General features: G+C 42.7%; 2 protein-coding genes across 2 annotated transcripts; one reads left to right on the top strand and one right to left on the bottom strand.

The window, feature by feature from the left end:
- Positions 1–15: 15 nt before the first annotated feature.
- BCR41DRAFT_356328 (proteasome stabiliser-domain-containing protein) lies at positions 16–8,174 on the top strand. The gene is made up of 27 exons (XM_022024630.1): positions 16–181; positions 270–400; positions 494–658; positions 775–864; positions 956–1,137; positions 1,232–1,376; positions 1,472–1,709; positions 1,786–1,917; positions 2,010–2,074; positions 2,167–2,257; positions 2,376–2,432; positions 2,524–2,720; positions 2,803–3,376; positions 3,452–3,555; positions 3,630–3,788; positions 3,870–4,520; positions 4,621–4,675; positions 4,771–5,323; positions 5,423–5,820; positions 5,902–5,990; positions 6,065–6,172; positions 6,280–6,505; positions 6,588–6,890; positions 6,973–7,136; positions 7,220–7,475; positions 7,566–7,829; positions 7,922–8,174. The coding sequence occupies exons 1-27, from the start codon at positions 163–165 to the stop codon at positions 8,044–8,046; spliced, it is 5,541 nt and encodes a 1,846-aa protein (XP_021880201.1). The 5' UTR covers positions 16–162; the 3' UTR covers positions 8,047–8,174.
- A 466-nt stretch (positions 8,175–8,640) lies between these two features.
- On the bottom strand, positions 8,641–10,538 carry BCR41DRAFT_371841 (hypothetical protein; the record flags this gene model as incomplete). Its single annotated transcript, XM_022026636.1, has 2 exons — positions 8,641–9,077; positions 9,173–10,538. 2 exons carry the CDS (start codon positions 10,536–10,538, stop codon positions 8,641–8,643), a joined length of 1,803 nt encoding a protein of 600 aa, XP_021880200.1.
- Between the last annotated feature and the right edge of the window lie 1,799 nt (positions 10,539–12,337).

Raw genomic sequence — 12,337 nt, 5'->3', positions numbered from 1 at the left:
CGCGTCGCTGTTACGTGTATCCAATTGGAGAAGAGATACACTCCTATCTTTTTCTGCATTTCTTCTATTCATCTACATTCACATTCACATTCACGTTTATACAAACTCAGTCTGCATTTGAAATTCTTTCAACTCAAAACTATTCAGCTTACCAATAACACCATGGTCGAAAAAGACTTAGGTTCGGGATAATTTGGATGGCAAAAGACTTTCTACAACAATAATGTTATGTTACTAACGCAGCATGAGGGGTTGTTTCCTTTGATTAGAGCTCCTAGACAATGTCGAGTTACGGTTTGCTTTAGCAGAGAGTGACGCTCAATTAGAAAAAACTCTCAATACTTTCTTATGTCCTGTGCTCTTGAAGCTTGCAAGTCCTGCTGAGAACGTGCGCGCAAAAGTAAGACAGATATCGACCTTGATAATGCAAATTGCGTTTGTAGATTTTGTGGTACTTGGTATTCTTATTGATCAATGCTAAATATATTATAAGGTGGTGAGCATTCTGACACACATCAACAGACGGGTGAGACCCAAACCGGAGATCAAGCTACCTGTCCCTGCACTACTGAAGCAATTCTCAGACAGTAGCTCTCCTCTTGTCAAAAACTTCACTCTAATATATATTGAACTAGGGTACGAACGTATTTCCTTACAGGTAGGACTTTATTATCTGTGTGAATGAGGTCGCAATCCACAAACGTAAAAAGAGGGGCTCCCTATAACACTCAATACTAATGTAGAAAGGGATTTGGTAAACTGAAATGAACGTAGGACAAGTTGGAAGCCTTGCCTCAATTGATTAAAGGCATTTCCCGTCGCCCAGTAGCACAGCAAACCACTCTGCTCCACATGGCGATTGCTGTAAGCTATTAGATTGCTAAAACTTTAATTAGAATGCATGCATCGGATCCGTTTGCTTCTCCAGCTCTAAGTAACCCTCGATTTTATTCAGGCTCTTTCATCGATAAAACAAATCAATGAGGATAGCACTATGACAGATCCTTACGGTTTTACAGGCTCCCCATCGGATGCTATGTGCTTACTTTTACGATTCCAAGATGTCCTCCTCTATCGCCAACCATTAATTGGATCATCACATACTCAGCGACAGCAAAGAGACAATGCTACATCCAGGTCCGTTTTTTTTTTTTTTTTTTTTTTTTTTGCAGCAGCATTCCGAATGCTATTAATCTTTAACCTCCATCAATATTTTCGCCTCTATTAACAGCTCTGGAGACAACCAATCTAATGCAACCGGATTACTTCCTATCATGAATCCTCCTCCTGAAGGAATGAGTCCACATTCTGTACAGCTTGTAACAAACAGTGGAAAAGCTTCTTGGGCCTCTACAAGCGAACTCAAGAACGTTAAGGTCAGCCTTCTTTAATAGTGGTTCATTTCACTTAAAATTAAATCTTTTGTGCACTTGTGCTTGTGCCTAATTATATTATTATTTGCATCTGCTAGATTGGAGTGTTGAGATTTATTAACTCGACTGTAAATTTCCCGGATTCGTTACCTGCGCAAATACACCTTGAAAGGTTCATAGCGCTAATCGCTGCTTCTGGCGATGCCTACCACGAGGTTTCAAGCATGGGCGAGGATGGGCTGAAGCGTATCAAAGCCCCTGACTTTGAGAACAAGATGGTCATCGATAGACTTTATGAAATGTATCAAGGGTCCAATAAAGGAAAGCCCATTGCTGGTAAGAAGAAAAACACTAGAACGGAGCCTAACTGTACAAGTTCATTAACACGCTAACTTTATGTATGGTCTTATAGGCCAAGAGGACACCATCCGTCAGCCAAGCTCGAATCCAATTAAGCTGAGGATCATGGGCTATCTTTCAAAGTCAAAGGTAGCAGCGGATTCCTTCCCATCTGCACTTCAAGTTTCATTTGACTGTCTGTATGGTAAGCCAACTATTTACGCTATAAGCAACAGCAGTTGTTAGCTTGGCAGTATAAAGATGTACTATTATTTAGTAACGCGCTTCTACCCTTAGGTACCAAAACAAATGCAAAATTAATAATGGCAGGCATGGCTTTTGTTCAATGGATTGCAAGGATGGTATAAATGCTCTGATATTCTTGCTTGCTTGATGTCTGTGCAAAGGCCCTTCTATAGCGTCTCGCTAATGCACATCGCTATTTTGTTTAAAGGCGTCTTTATCAACCCTGAAACCGATGGCGCCAGTTCTTCTCTCTGGGATGCTCAAGTACATCCGCGAAAGCGAAGATGCACGTGGCTTAGGTAGGCCCAGTAGTGTTGCTGTTCAAATATTCCTACTCCTGAGCCCCAGGAAGCGGTTGTAGTCAAAAAGTATTGATAAATTATCCTATTGCCATTCTTTAATTACTTATTTAACCAGAAAGCGAAACATCCAAAGGCTTTGCTTATATGGCTCTGGCATTAATCTCTAAACGAGGCAAGTCATCTCTGAGCTGCGTGCATCGTGGGAGCTTGCTAATTCAGCAACCCATAATATCAAGCTCACTCATTTTCCTTTTCAATAATAGTGCCCGAGCTTTTCAGAAATGATCTGACTATTCTGGGCGGTCTGTTTGACCAATTAGCCACTCAATCTTCGAACGTAAAGATGTCTATTCAAGAGAGTATCTGCACGATGTTGGATGCTTTTCATCCATTGAAGGATTGGGCTACTGATGCTGATGTCGCACGAATTCGATCATTAATTGAAGATAATATGAATAGGGTAAACATTTACTTTAGAAACGTAGTTAAATCTACTCCAATTCTAAAACATTCACTGACCCGTGGAACTTCTTCATTTATAGGAAGAGCATCAAGCAAGATACTGTGCTGTTAAATACGCCAATATCCTTTTCTCCTTTTCAGATATTTTTTCAAAATATGTGTGTCTGATGACTGTAGCAGATGAAAAACTTGAAATTCGAGAGGAAGCCAAACGTGGACTAACCTTCCCAACTGCACGCCTACTTGAGCAAAACCTTTCTTCTGATGAGGCCACTCTACTACCAAATTTTACCCAACTATTGGAATTGATAACAGCTAAGTCGGTAGCACTAAAAGAGCATACTACTGGAATGCAGGGAAGATGGGCTTCTGGGAAATCTACTCTAATGGGGTACTCATTGGAAGTATATACACATATGCTCCAGTTCTTCAGGCGCCTCTTAATCACAACTGCAGATCCAGAAGTAATTATTGAGGAATCGTCTAATGAATACGAGCTGCAGCAATTTGTATTTACGCCATCGACACGTACACGGATCAAAGATTTTCTTAAGAAAATGTGGGACCTTGATAACCAAATTGACAATGAACAAAAAACAATGTCACGTTATATCTTCTTTCTTGAAGCTGCTATGAATTACCAAGGGTCTCATGGTGGGTAATGACGTCTTTTACAATGGCCTCCTCTTTAATTCCCCCACTAACTAAATCGGTCATAAAAATATATAGAAAAATTTCTTCATTCAACTGCATTGACATGCCTACTTGAGCTTTTGTCTCTTGCTCCGAGCAGTCTTTCCCAGCAATACGCTCATCGATTGGGTTGGTTTAAGGTACGTGTATACCATTTCTTACATTATCATTCTGTTCTGACTTATAAGGTCATCTAATGAACGTGGCTTTTCAGTCCTTCATTGGCTCCCCAAAGCTCGAATCTCGGGTCGCTGTTGCACATATCATTGGGATCGTAGGAACAGATAACCTCGGGGCCCTCAGCGCTCAGCGCGAAGTGTTTTTACAGCTCATGCATGGTCTACATTCTACTATCAAAGATACATCCAAGTCGGTAAGTGGAGTAGCACATGGTTATACAGATGATCGGGTGTGTGCTTCAATCCTAATTTCCTTTCACGCTTTATTATCGCAGATATCTAGCGAGCAGCAGCATGGCAGCGTTCTGACTATTGGTTTCCTACTGGGGCGCCTCAAATACCGCTATTCTAACCAGAGTTCTGAAATAATACCTATACTGGAAATGCAGAGTATTGTTAATGATATTGTGGCGCTACTCGATGGAAAGCAAAGTATGTTTGTTTCAGGAGCATGTGCCGCACTAGGAGAGATTGGCAGATATGGTATACTACCATCAGATGATACTACTAAGGTTATACAGAAAATCATTGGCGTAGCCAACAATACTACGGATGTCAAAACGCAGGAGCAGGCAATCACGGCACTTGGCCACATTAGTGTAGGCGATCCAAGCCAATCTCATGACATATTATCATTTTTGTACGACTTTGGCCCGAAACAGACTAAGCAGGCCGAACTGAACTTTACTATTGGTGAGGCTATTGCTTGTATCGGAGCTGGTTGGCAATGCACTCTCATGGATACTTTCGCTGATATAGCGGACAAAGAGCCGTCAACGGATGAAGTTCCATCGTCGGTTATGGATGGCATTCTAAATTCTATTCTCAATGATATGAGCAATAGTCCAAAAGCTGCATTGAAAAAAGCTGCATGTATCTGGTTGCTTTCATTAGTCAAGTTCTGCGCCAGCCATGCAAGTATCAAGGTAATATTTGTGGCTAAATAACCTGTCGCGAAGCCAGACGAATTCAGCTGAGCTATATTTTTCTACTCTTTACTATAAACGTACCTTACCTATCATATAGACTCAGCTTCCTAAGATCCACGCTGTTTTCTCCAGCCTTTTATCTGATCGTGATGGTATGTTCCAGCCTACAATTCTAATACTATGTGTTGCCGAGCCACCATTTTGCCTAACAATAGCTTCTCCTATATTTATTTCTCCTCGTAACTAGAGCTCACGCAAGAAGTAGCGTCCAAAGGAATTGGTTTGGTGTATGAGCTCGGTGATCAGTCGATCCGAAGCCAGCTTGTCGAATCACTTGTGGGAATGTTTGGGGAAGGAAGGAAGGCGGCACCAAAGGTCACAGGAGATACAGAATTGTTTGAAGGTAATGCTCTAGGTCAAGCGCCAGATGGATCGTCGCTCTCAACATACCAGTCTATTCTTTCTTTGGCAAGCGATATGAATCAACCTGAGCTCGTGTACAAGTTCATGCATCTGGCTAGCCATAACTCAATGTGGCAGTCACGAAAAGGCGCTGCATTCGGATTTTCCACCATTGTTTCTCAGGCAGAAGCGGAATTAAAACCATATTTAGCAACATTGATCCCCCGACTCTACCGCTACCAGTATGACCCTAACCCAAAGGTGCATGATGCAATGACCAGTATTTGGAGAGCGCTGGTGAAAGAGCCTAAAAAGGCAGTTCAAGAATATTTTGATGTTATCGTCAAGGACCTGCTAGAAGGCATGGGCGCCAGGGCTTGGAGGACACGGGAATCAAGGTGAATAGTTAATAGATCGGTTTGAGATGTGTAGCGCCTCCGAGATAACTCATTAACCTTAATGAAAATGCTTATCAAATGTATTTGCTGGACATATAGCTGTTTGGCCATGGCGGATCTCCTTCAAGGACGATCTATCGAGGAAATTGAAAAATATCTTGAGGATATTTGGACCATGTCCTTCCGCACATTGGATGATATTAAAGAAAGCGTCCGCACTGCAGCTTTCAAGACATGCAAGGCTTTAACAATGATGACCGTGAAATATTGTGACCCGAAGCATGTCACTGCTTCACAGGGTCAAAGAGTATTGGACATAATGGTCCCCTTCTTGCTTCAAAAAGGATTGATGTCGAGTGCAGAAGAGGTTTCCAAGTTTAGTTTGTCCACTATTCTCAAGATTTGCAAACAAGCGGGCCCACTCCTCCAAACCCATATACCATCAATCGTTGTGGCGCTGTTGGAGGGATTGACGTCAATGGAGCCGCAAATGATGAGTATGAAGGCAATCAAATATCTGATAGTAAAGTCTAATTTGTGCAGTAAGAATTTACTTTTTTTTTTTTTTTTTCTTTTAGATTACCTAAGCTTTCATACTGAAAAATATCAAGTATCTCAAGAACAGTTAGAGAGCACAAGACTAAATGCAGCAAAGCTATCACCAATGGTACGACTATTCTCTGTAATCAAATCGTGAATTGATGAGACAACTACTAAATATTTATTAAAAATGTATGACAGATGGAGGGCGTTGAAGCTTGCCTTGAGAACGTTGATGAGTCTACAATGCCAGCTCTTTCGGAGCAGGTTATAGTAGTGATTAAAAAGGCGGTCGGCCTTCCAACGAAGGTAAATCGAAGTCATGATAAGGCCAAATACAGTTTCGCTATCATGTAGCATGGTATCGAAAGATTAACGTTTTACTTGTTCGTACATTAAACTTGTATGCTTCATAGGCGGGGTGTGCCCACCTCCTAGTGTCCATCTGTATTAAGAAACCTTCGCTTGTTGCGCCGTATAGTGATGCCATCCTGAAAATCTTGGGATCAGCGATTAAGGATAAATCCCCAGCTGTTCGGAAATCGTATGCAGTGGCAGTAGGATACCTCTCAAGATTGACTACAGATAGCCAGTTGGTCAGGTTTATTGAGCGTCTGATTGGCTACTACCTCGACACAGAAGGTAAAAATAACCTGCTATCAATGATCTTATGGATCAATAGTGTCCTGTCCTATTCTAACAAGGCTTTTTTCGCATTACATAGAGGAGGAACTACGCTCCATCTCTGCTATCACGGTGCGTGAAATCTCGAAGAACGCATCTGACAAATTCAAAGGCGTGGCGTCGGCCATCCTTCCTACTGTTTATTACGGGACATTTGACTCGAATAAGACTATCAGTGATATTTGGAAGGAAGTTTGGGAAGACAATACCAGTGGCTCCTCTTCAGCTGTTAAGCTCTATGCGCTCGAAATCATCCAGTTGTTATCTAAGCAGCTTACTTCAAGTTCCTGGAATGCCAAGAAGCAATCTGCATCCGCGCTTAAAGCTATGTCAGAAATAATTGGTAAGTCAACGCGAGCACATTCACCTTCTCAAACCTAGCGATCAGGCTAATGGTGAACATTGTTTCTTCACATTCCACTTAGATTTAACTGGCAATATGGATCTCCTTTTACCTTTGGTTTTGGATGGGCTCTCTGGAAGGACTTGGGAAGGCAAGGAGCACATTGCAGAGCTACTGCCTGCAATAGCCATCTCTGCTAAAGAGTTTTTTGTTATGAACCCAACTAAATTACAAGACATTGCCAAGGTATTCAACATTGCAGATTAGTATTGGGATGAATACCTTTGATAAAAATATATGCTAACAAGCTTTAAATATTTCGTGCTTAGGTTCTCTTAAGGGAGTCCAAGAAGATAAACAAGCAGTACCGTCGACATGCTATCAGTGCACTTGGAACATTGTTGGATAACTTTCCAGAGCTTGATTTTTATTCAGAAGTCAAATCCATTCTTATTCCAATTGTTGAAAACGAAGGAGACAGCGATGGCGATGATGAAGAACAAGGAAAGCCGTTGCAACTAATTATTATGGCCAATGCAGCCAAAACTTTAGGAATGGCATGGACGACGGATGTTCACTCACAAGGTATACGAAGCTCTTGAGATACTAAAAGTAATAGAGCCTGGCATGTATGCTCCAAAATATTGACATTGTTCATCATACCAAAATTTCTAGAGCAATACTCGGAAGAATTTGTATCTTGTGTTTGCAAGGCGCTTGTGCGAAATGTCTGGAACGTTCGCAGTGCTCTGATTGTGGGTTTAGAGAAGTTCCTGGAGAGACTGCGGCTTGATGTGCCTGAGAGGAAAGTGATATCTGAAGAATCACTTTTGACCCTTCTTGATTCACTACTGGAGGGTAGTTTGCAAGACTACAAATATGTTGCTTTAAGGAATCAAGGACTGGATTTACTGAAGGCTCTCGTTGATAAACTTAAAGGTAAATGCGTATTATTATTTTAATAACAATTCATTATATTGAAAGTTATCATGGGTGATTGACTGATGAATGGCTTTATTCAACCTTGGTAGGTACACATGCTCTTACTCCTGTTGTTTTGACCAAGCTTCATGATGTACTCTCCATTGTAAAGAATGATCCCCTCCCAAGCATCTCGGAAGTAGCGACGTTGATCCGGAGCGAGCTAGAAAAGTAAAGGTGTTGCTGAGAATTGGTTTTCGAAAACTATGGGTTAAATTAAATGTACATTCAGACAGTGTACACTTAGATGTGAAAACCAATTACTATGTGGTGGTAAACAGATTAGTAAAAAATAAATTCAATCCTTTCTTTAGTATTACAACTATGACTAACTTGAAGGAAGAAAACGTGGCTCATCCAATCTTCTGGATCTTTAGGTGAACTATATCTGCACAGTGGCGAGATTCCATAATCTCTTACGACGTATTTTGAGAAGGAATCTCCCTCTTAGAACATGCTGATCATTTTCCCCCCATTTGTAGGTGATAGACTTGAAGTTCAACTAATAAGAATAGGCTACATGGTCTTTGATCCTTACCCCTTTAATGTATGAAGGACTAGAACGTGAAGACTTTAATGCCATTTGGACAAAAAACCATTCCTCCTTCCAATAATTGTCTCCTTCCGTATTTATTTAAAATAGTTTAGACGGGGTTTTTTTCTTGGTACTTCTCTTTCAGTCTTTCGATATAGGGGGACTATGGTTTTGACCAGTTTGGATTTTCCACCTGCGAAGCACTTGTCCTTCCTCCAGAGACAAATTGGCATCTTAGGGCGATACGATTGTCTGAGGTTTAGCAGGTAGCGCATGGCGGCGGACATTTTCTTTTAAGGACGCTGTTAGACCGGAAACATCTGACGATTGCATCTTCACTGCGTGGATGTGGGCTCTGGGGGACGACATACGCTCGCCGGTCGTCACTTCCTCTCCGTGAACAACGACTTTGATATTTGGCTCGGTCCGTAATCTAGAGACTGGTGCAGATCCTGATTCCATAACTTCATCCGCCGTGAAAGAATCAGATTCTACATCAGATATAGGTTGCTGATCTTGGCCCATCGCCGATGCTTTCGATATCAACGCTTCCTGAGCTTGCTCTACTGTTGTTTCTTTATTTCTACCCTCAGGTAAGGAGCCAACGCTCGAAGCAGCAGGAAGATTTTGATTAGCTACATTGTTACTGCTAATTTGAGGATTTTTTAGGTCTATAAGTGCATTAACATGGGAATATTTGAAGTGAATATTTACATGTACAAAATATTATTTCCATACATCTAAGCAATAATAAATATTCACCAACCTTTTGCTGAATTGTACGATAGTCTAACAGAACGCAATGCGGCGTTCCATGCTTTAAGTGCCTCGTCTGCTGATTTTGGGTTTTCAGATTTTGGGTTTTCAGGTTCTGGGTTCTCATTTTGCTTTAGCATTGACATGGTATTCAAGACCGATCTCTTTACAGAAGGGCTGGACTCAGCCGATTTGGTGCTTGTGATGGAGAGTGCTGTCCTTTTTGCTACCGTGGGGGAAGTGTTGCTGTCGTCCACAGATGGCGAGGGCTTTGTGCGACTGGATATGGTTATCCTGTTATTTGGCCCATAGTCTTCTACATCCATGCTCTGTGTTGAGAGGCCTCGCTTAGAATCTGATATTCTTGTCGGCGGTGACGGTATGTTAGAATTTGAGCACTCATTGTTTAAATCCTCAGGATATCTCCGTTTTTTGATACTTGTAGGTGGAAAGCTAAGATTTGAAATAGATGAGACGCCGTTGGTAAAAGGATTACCTGTATGTGAAGTCGAGCTCTGCAACGGTCTTTGATCTTGCACACCTGGAGTGTTTTCCTGATTTGTATCAATATCCATGGTAGATTTGTGGTGGGTTGAGCTATCAGAGGCAATTTGCTTGTCTCCTGATCTAGCTATCAAGTCCAGCCTGCCCGAATGCGCATTTGATACAACTGATGAACTAGAAGACATCATGGATACGTCGTCTGACCGGACTCGTGATCTAATTTCCTTACTAGTTGGCTTAGCTGGAACAGAATCTACATCAATTGGCTCCATTTTAATCGCTTTCCATCCTTCTGCTACTGGCGACATAGACATTCTTCTGGAATCAGGATCCGAAGTCATGGAAAGATCGGTACTGGCTGATAGGACCCGACGGCGCTCGAATTTCTCAGGCAAGTTGCTGGCAGAGCGTGGTGACGTGGGTGTGAGCGTGGGTGGCTCCGAAGGGCTACTGATGTTGACAGGAGGCGGTACTGACTGTACCGACATTAATAGCGGAGATGACCGCTGGAGCGGAATTTTTGCTTTAAAGGTATCACTATTCTTCCCTGAAGTATCAACACCGTGTGTGACATCTTGATTAGGTCTTGTAAGGGAAGTGGTTTGAGGCAAATTTTCAACTGTTGTTTTTGGAGGGGTGTCTGGTATATGTACTACTGTTAGGTCTGCTGTAGTGGCCGTGGATGATGATGATGATGATGATGATGATGATGTTTGAGCATTTGACCCCGATGTGTTAGCTTCGCCATGCTTATTGACGACGTTAAATGAAGGGATAGCCGCCTGGGATATTGATACAGGTACTTGAGTAGTGATCGGTGATGTGGTGCTTCCGCTCTCTATTTCGATAATCGCGTCCCTAATCTTGTTCATATTTTCGATCTGTAGCTGGCTTTTTTGAAGAAGCTCTTGCTTCATTAATATTTGCTGGGTCATACTCAAACCGCTAATATCAACGTTGCGAATGCTATGGCTAATGCCCACCAAGATCTTATGCATGTTATTCCATTCGTTTCGAAGGTCGATCGCCTTTGCATAAGCTTGTCTTGAAATATTCTCCTGCGTTGGAAGTGCATAGAGCGTAAATTGCTCATTTCGATGACGTTGCCTCTGTGGTTGAGTCTGCTGAGATACGTTCTGTTGCCGTTGCTGCTGTGGTGGTTGCTGCTGTGGTGGCTGCTGCTGTTGTTGTTGTGGATGCTGCTGATGGTGTTGCTGCTGTGGTTGCTGTTGTTGTTGTGGCTGTTGTTGTGGCTGTTGTTGCGGCTGTTGTTGCGGCTGCTGTTGCTGTTGCTGTGATGGTCGTTGTTGTGGTGGTTGTTGCGGCTGTTGCTGTTGTTGTTGTGGTTGTTGCTGTTGTTGTTGTGGTTGTGGTTGTTGCTGTGGCTGTTGTTGGTGCTGGCGCACCTGTTGCGATAGTCTCTGCTGCGGATGATTTGAGTATTGTGATTGCGCCGGCTGTTGAGTGGGTGCTTGCGGCTGCAGAACCGATGTTTGATATTGTTGAGTATTGAGTGAATTGGGATTATTAACTTGTTGCGAGGTAGGTGTACGAGTCTGCTGTTGATTGCTAGAGCGATGTTCTGTCTGTTGCATGTGCTGTAACTGCTGAGCTAACAGCTGCTGAAGATGTATTTGCATGGCCTGCTGCGATGAGAACTGCGCTCTTTGTTGGTTTTGATAGGCATGAAGCTGCTGCTGTGTTGGTTGATGTACATGTTGCGACTGTGTATCTCGATTCTGCTGGGCTGCTTGCTGATGTTGAAATAATAGAGCTAGATTTTGTTGTTGCAGCTGCTGGGCAGAGAGCGCTTGCGGTGTAAGCTGGGTTGATGGCTGGACTTGAGACGGTCGCTGAGGTTGCTGCTGTGGGCCTAGGGCCCGATTCTGCAACTGTGGAGGGTGAGGAAATTGCTGCTGTGTGACCTGTTGCTGATGCAGAAGGAATTGGTGCAGCTTTGCCTGATCACTAACCGTTGAACCTAGTCCTTGTCCCTGATTTGATAGTAAAGCATTCATCTGAATTCTTTGCTCTTGCGTCAGTGAACTCAGGTCTATGGAAGTGGTAGGAGAGTGGGTGCATGGCTGTTGTTGCTGCTGCTGGTGTTTGTGCTGGTGTTGCTGTTGTTCCTGTTGCTGTTGGTGTTGTTGTTGTTGTTGTTGTTGTTGATGCTGATACTGTTGTTGTTGCTGATGCTGCTGCTGCTGCTGGTGTTGTTGTTGTTGTTGTTGTTGCTGCTGGTGTTGTTGTTGTTGCTGCTGCTGCTGATATTGAGGCCCTAACGAGGACATAGGCGTAATCGGGGATGAACTATTTGTCCATGAGGCTAAAAGTCGCGTAACACGTGTATCATTGCCAGCACCAGTTCCTATTTTTTCTGTCATCGCTGCATGATACTCTTGTAAAGCTTCCATCGCATTCTTCAATTCTTTCTCTACAGCAGTCAGTCTTAATTGGAGCCTTGACTCTGAGGATGTCTTTTCTTGTAGTGCCGATTGTAAATGTGCGGCTTCAACCGTTTTTGCTTGGAGCGTATTTTGAAGATTTGTAGCTTTCCACGTGTGTTGCATGATTTCCTGGGTCTTAGCACTCATATTTTCATGTAACTGCGCGTTAAGCACTCCTCTCCGGGTGTTCTCTTCTGTCAAACCAGCGATGGTGGCTTCCGTAT

Source organism: Lobosporangium transversale, assembly GCF_002105155.1.
Source record: "Lobosporangium transversale strain NRRL 3116 chromosome Unknown BCR41scaffold_25, whole genome shotgun sequence".
In the NCBI taxonomy this organism is placed as follows: Eukaryota; Fungi; Mortierellomycota; class Mortierellomycetes; order Mortierellales; family Mortierellaceae; genus Lobosporangium; species Lobosporangium transversale.
Note: the sequence above shows the minus strand (reverse complement) of the source record. Positions and strands in the feature narration are given on the sequence as shown.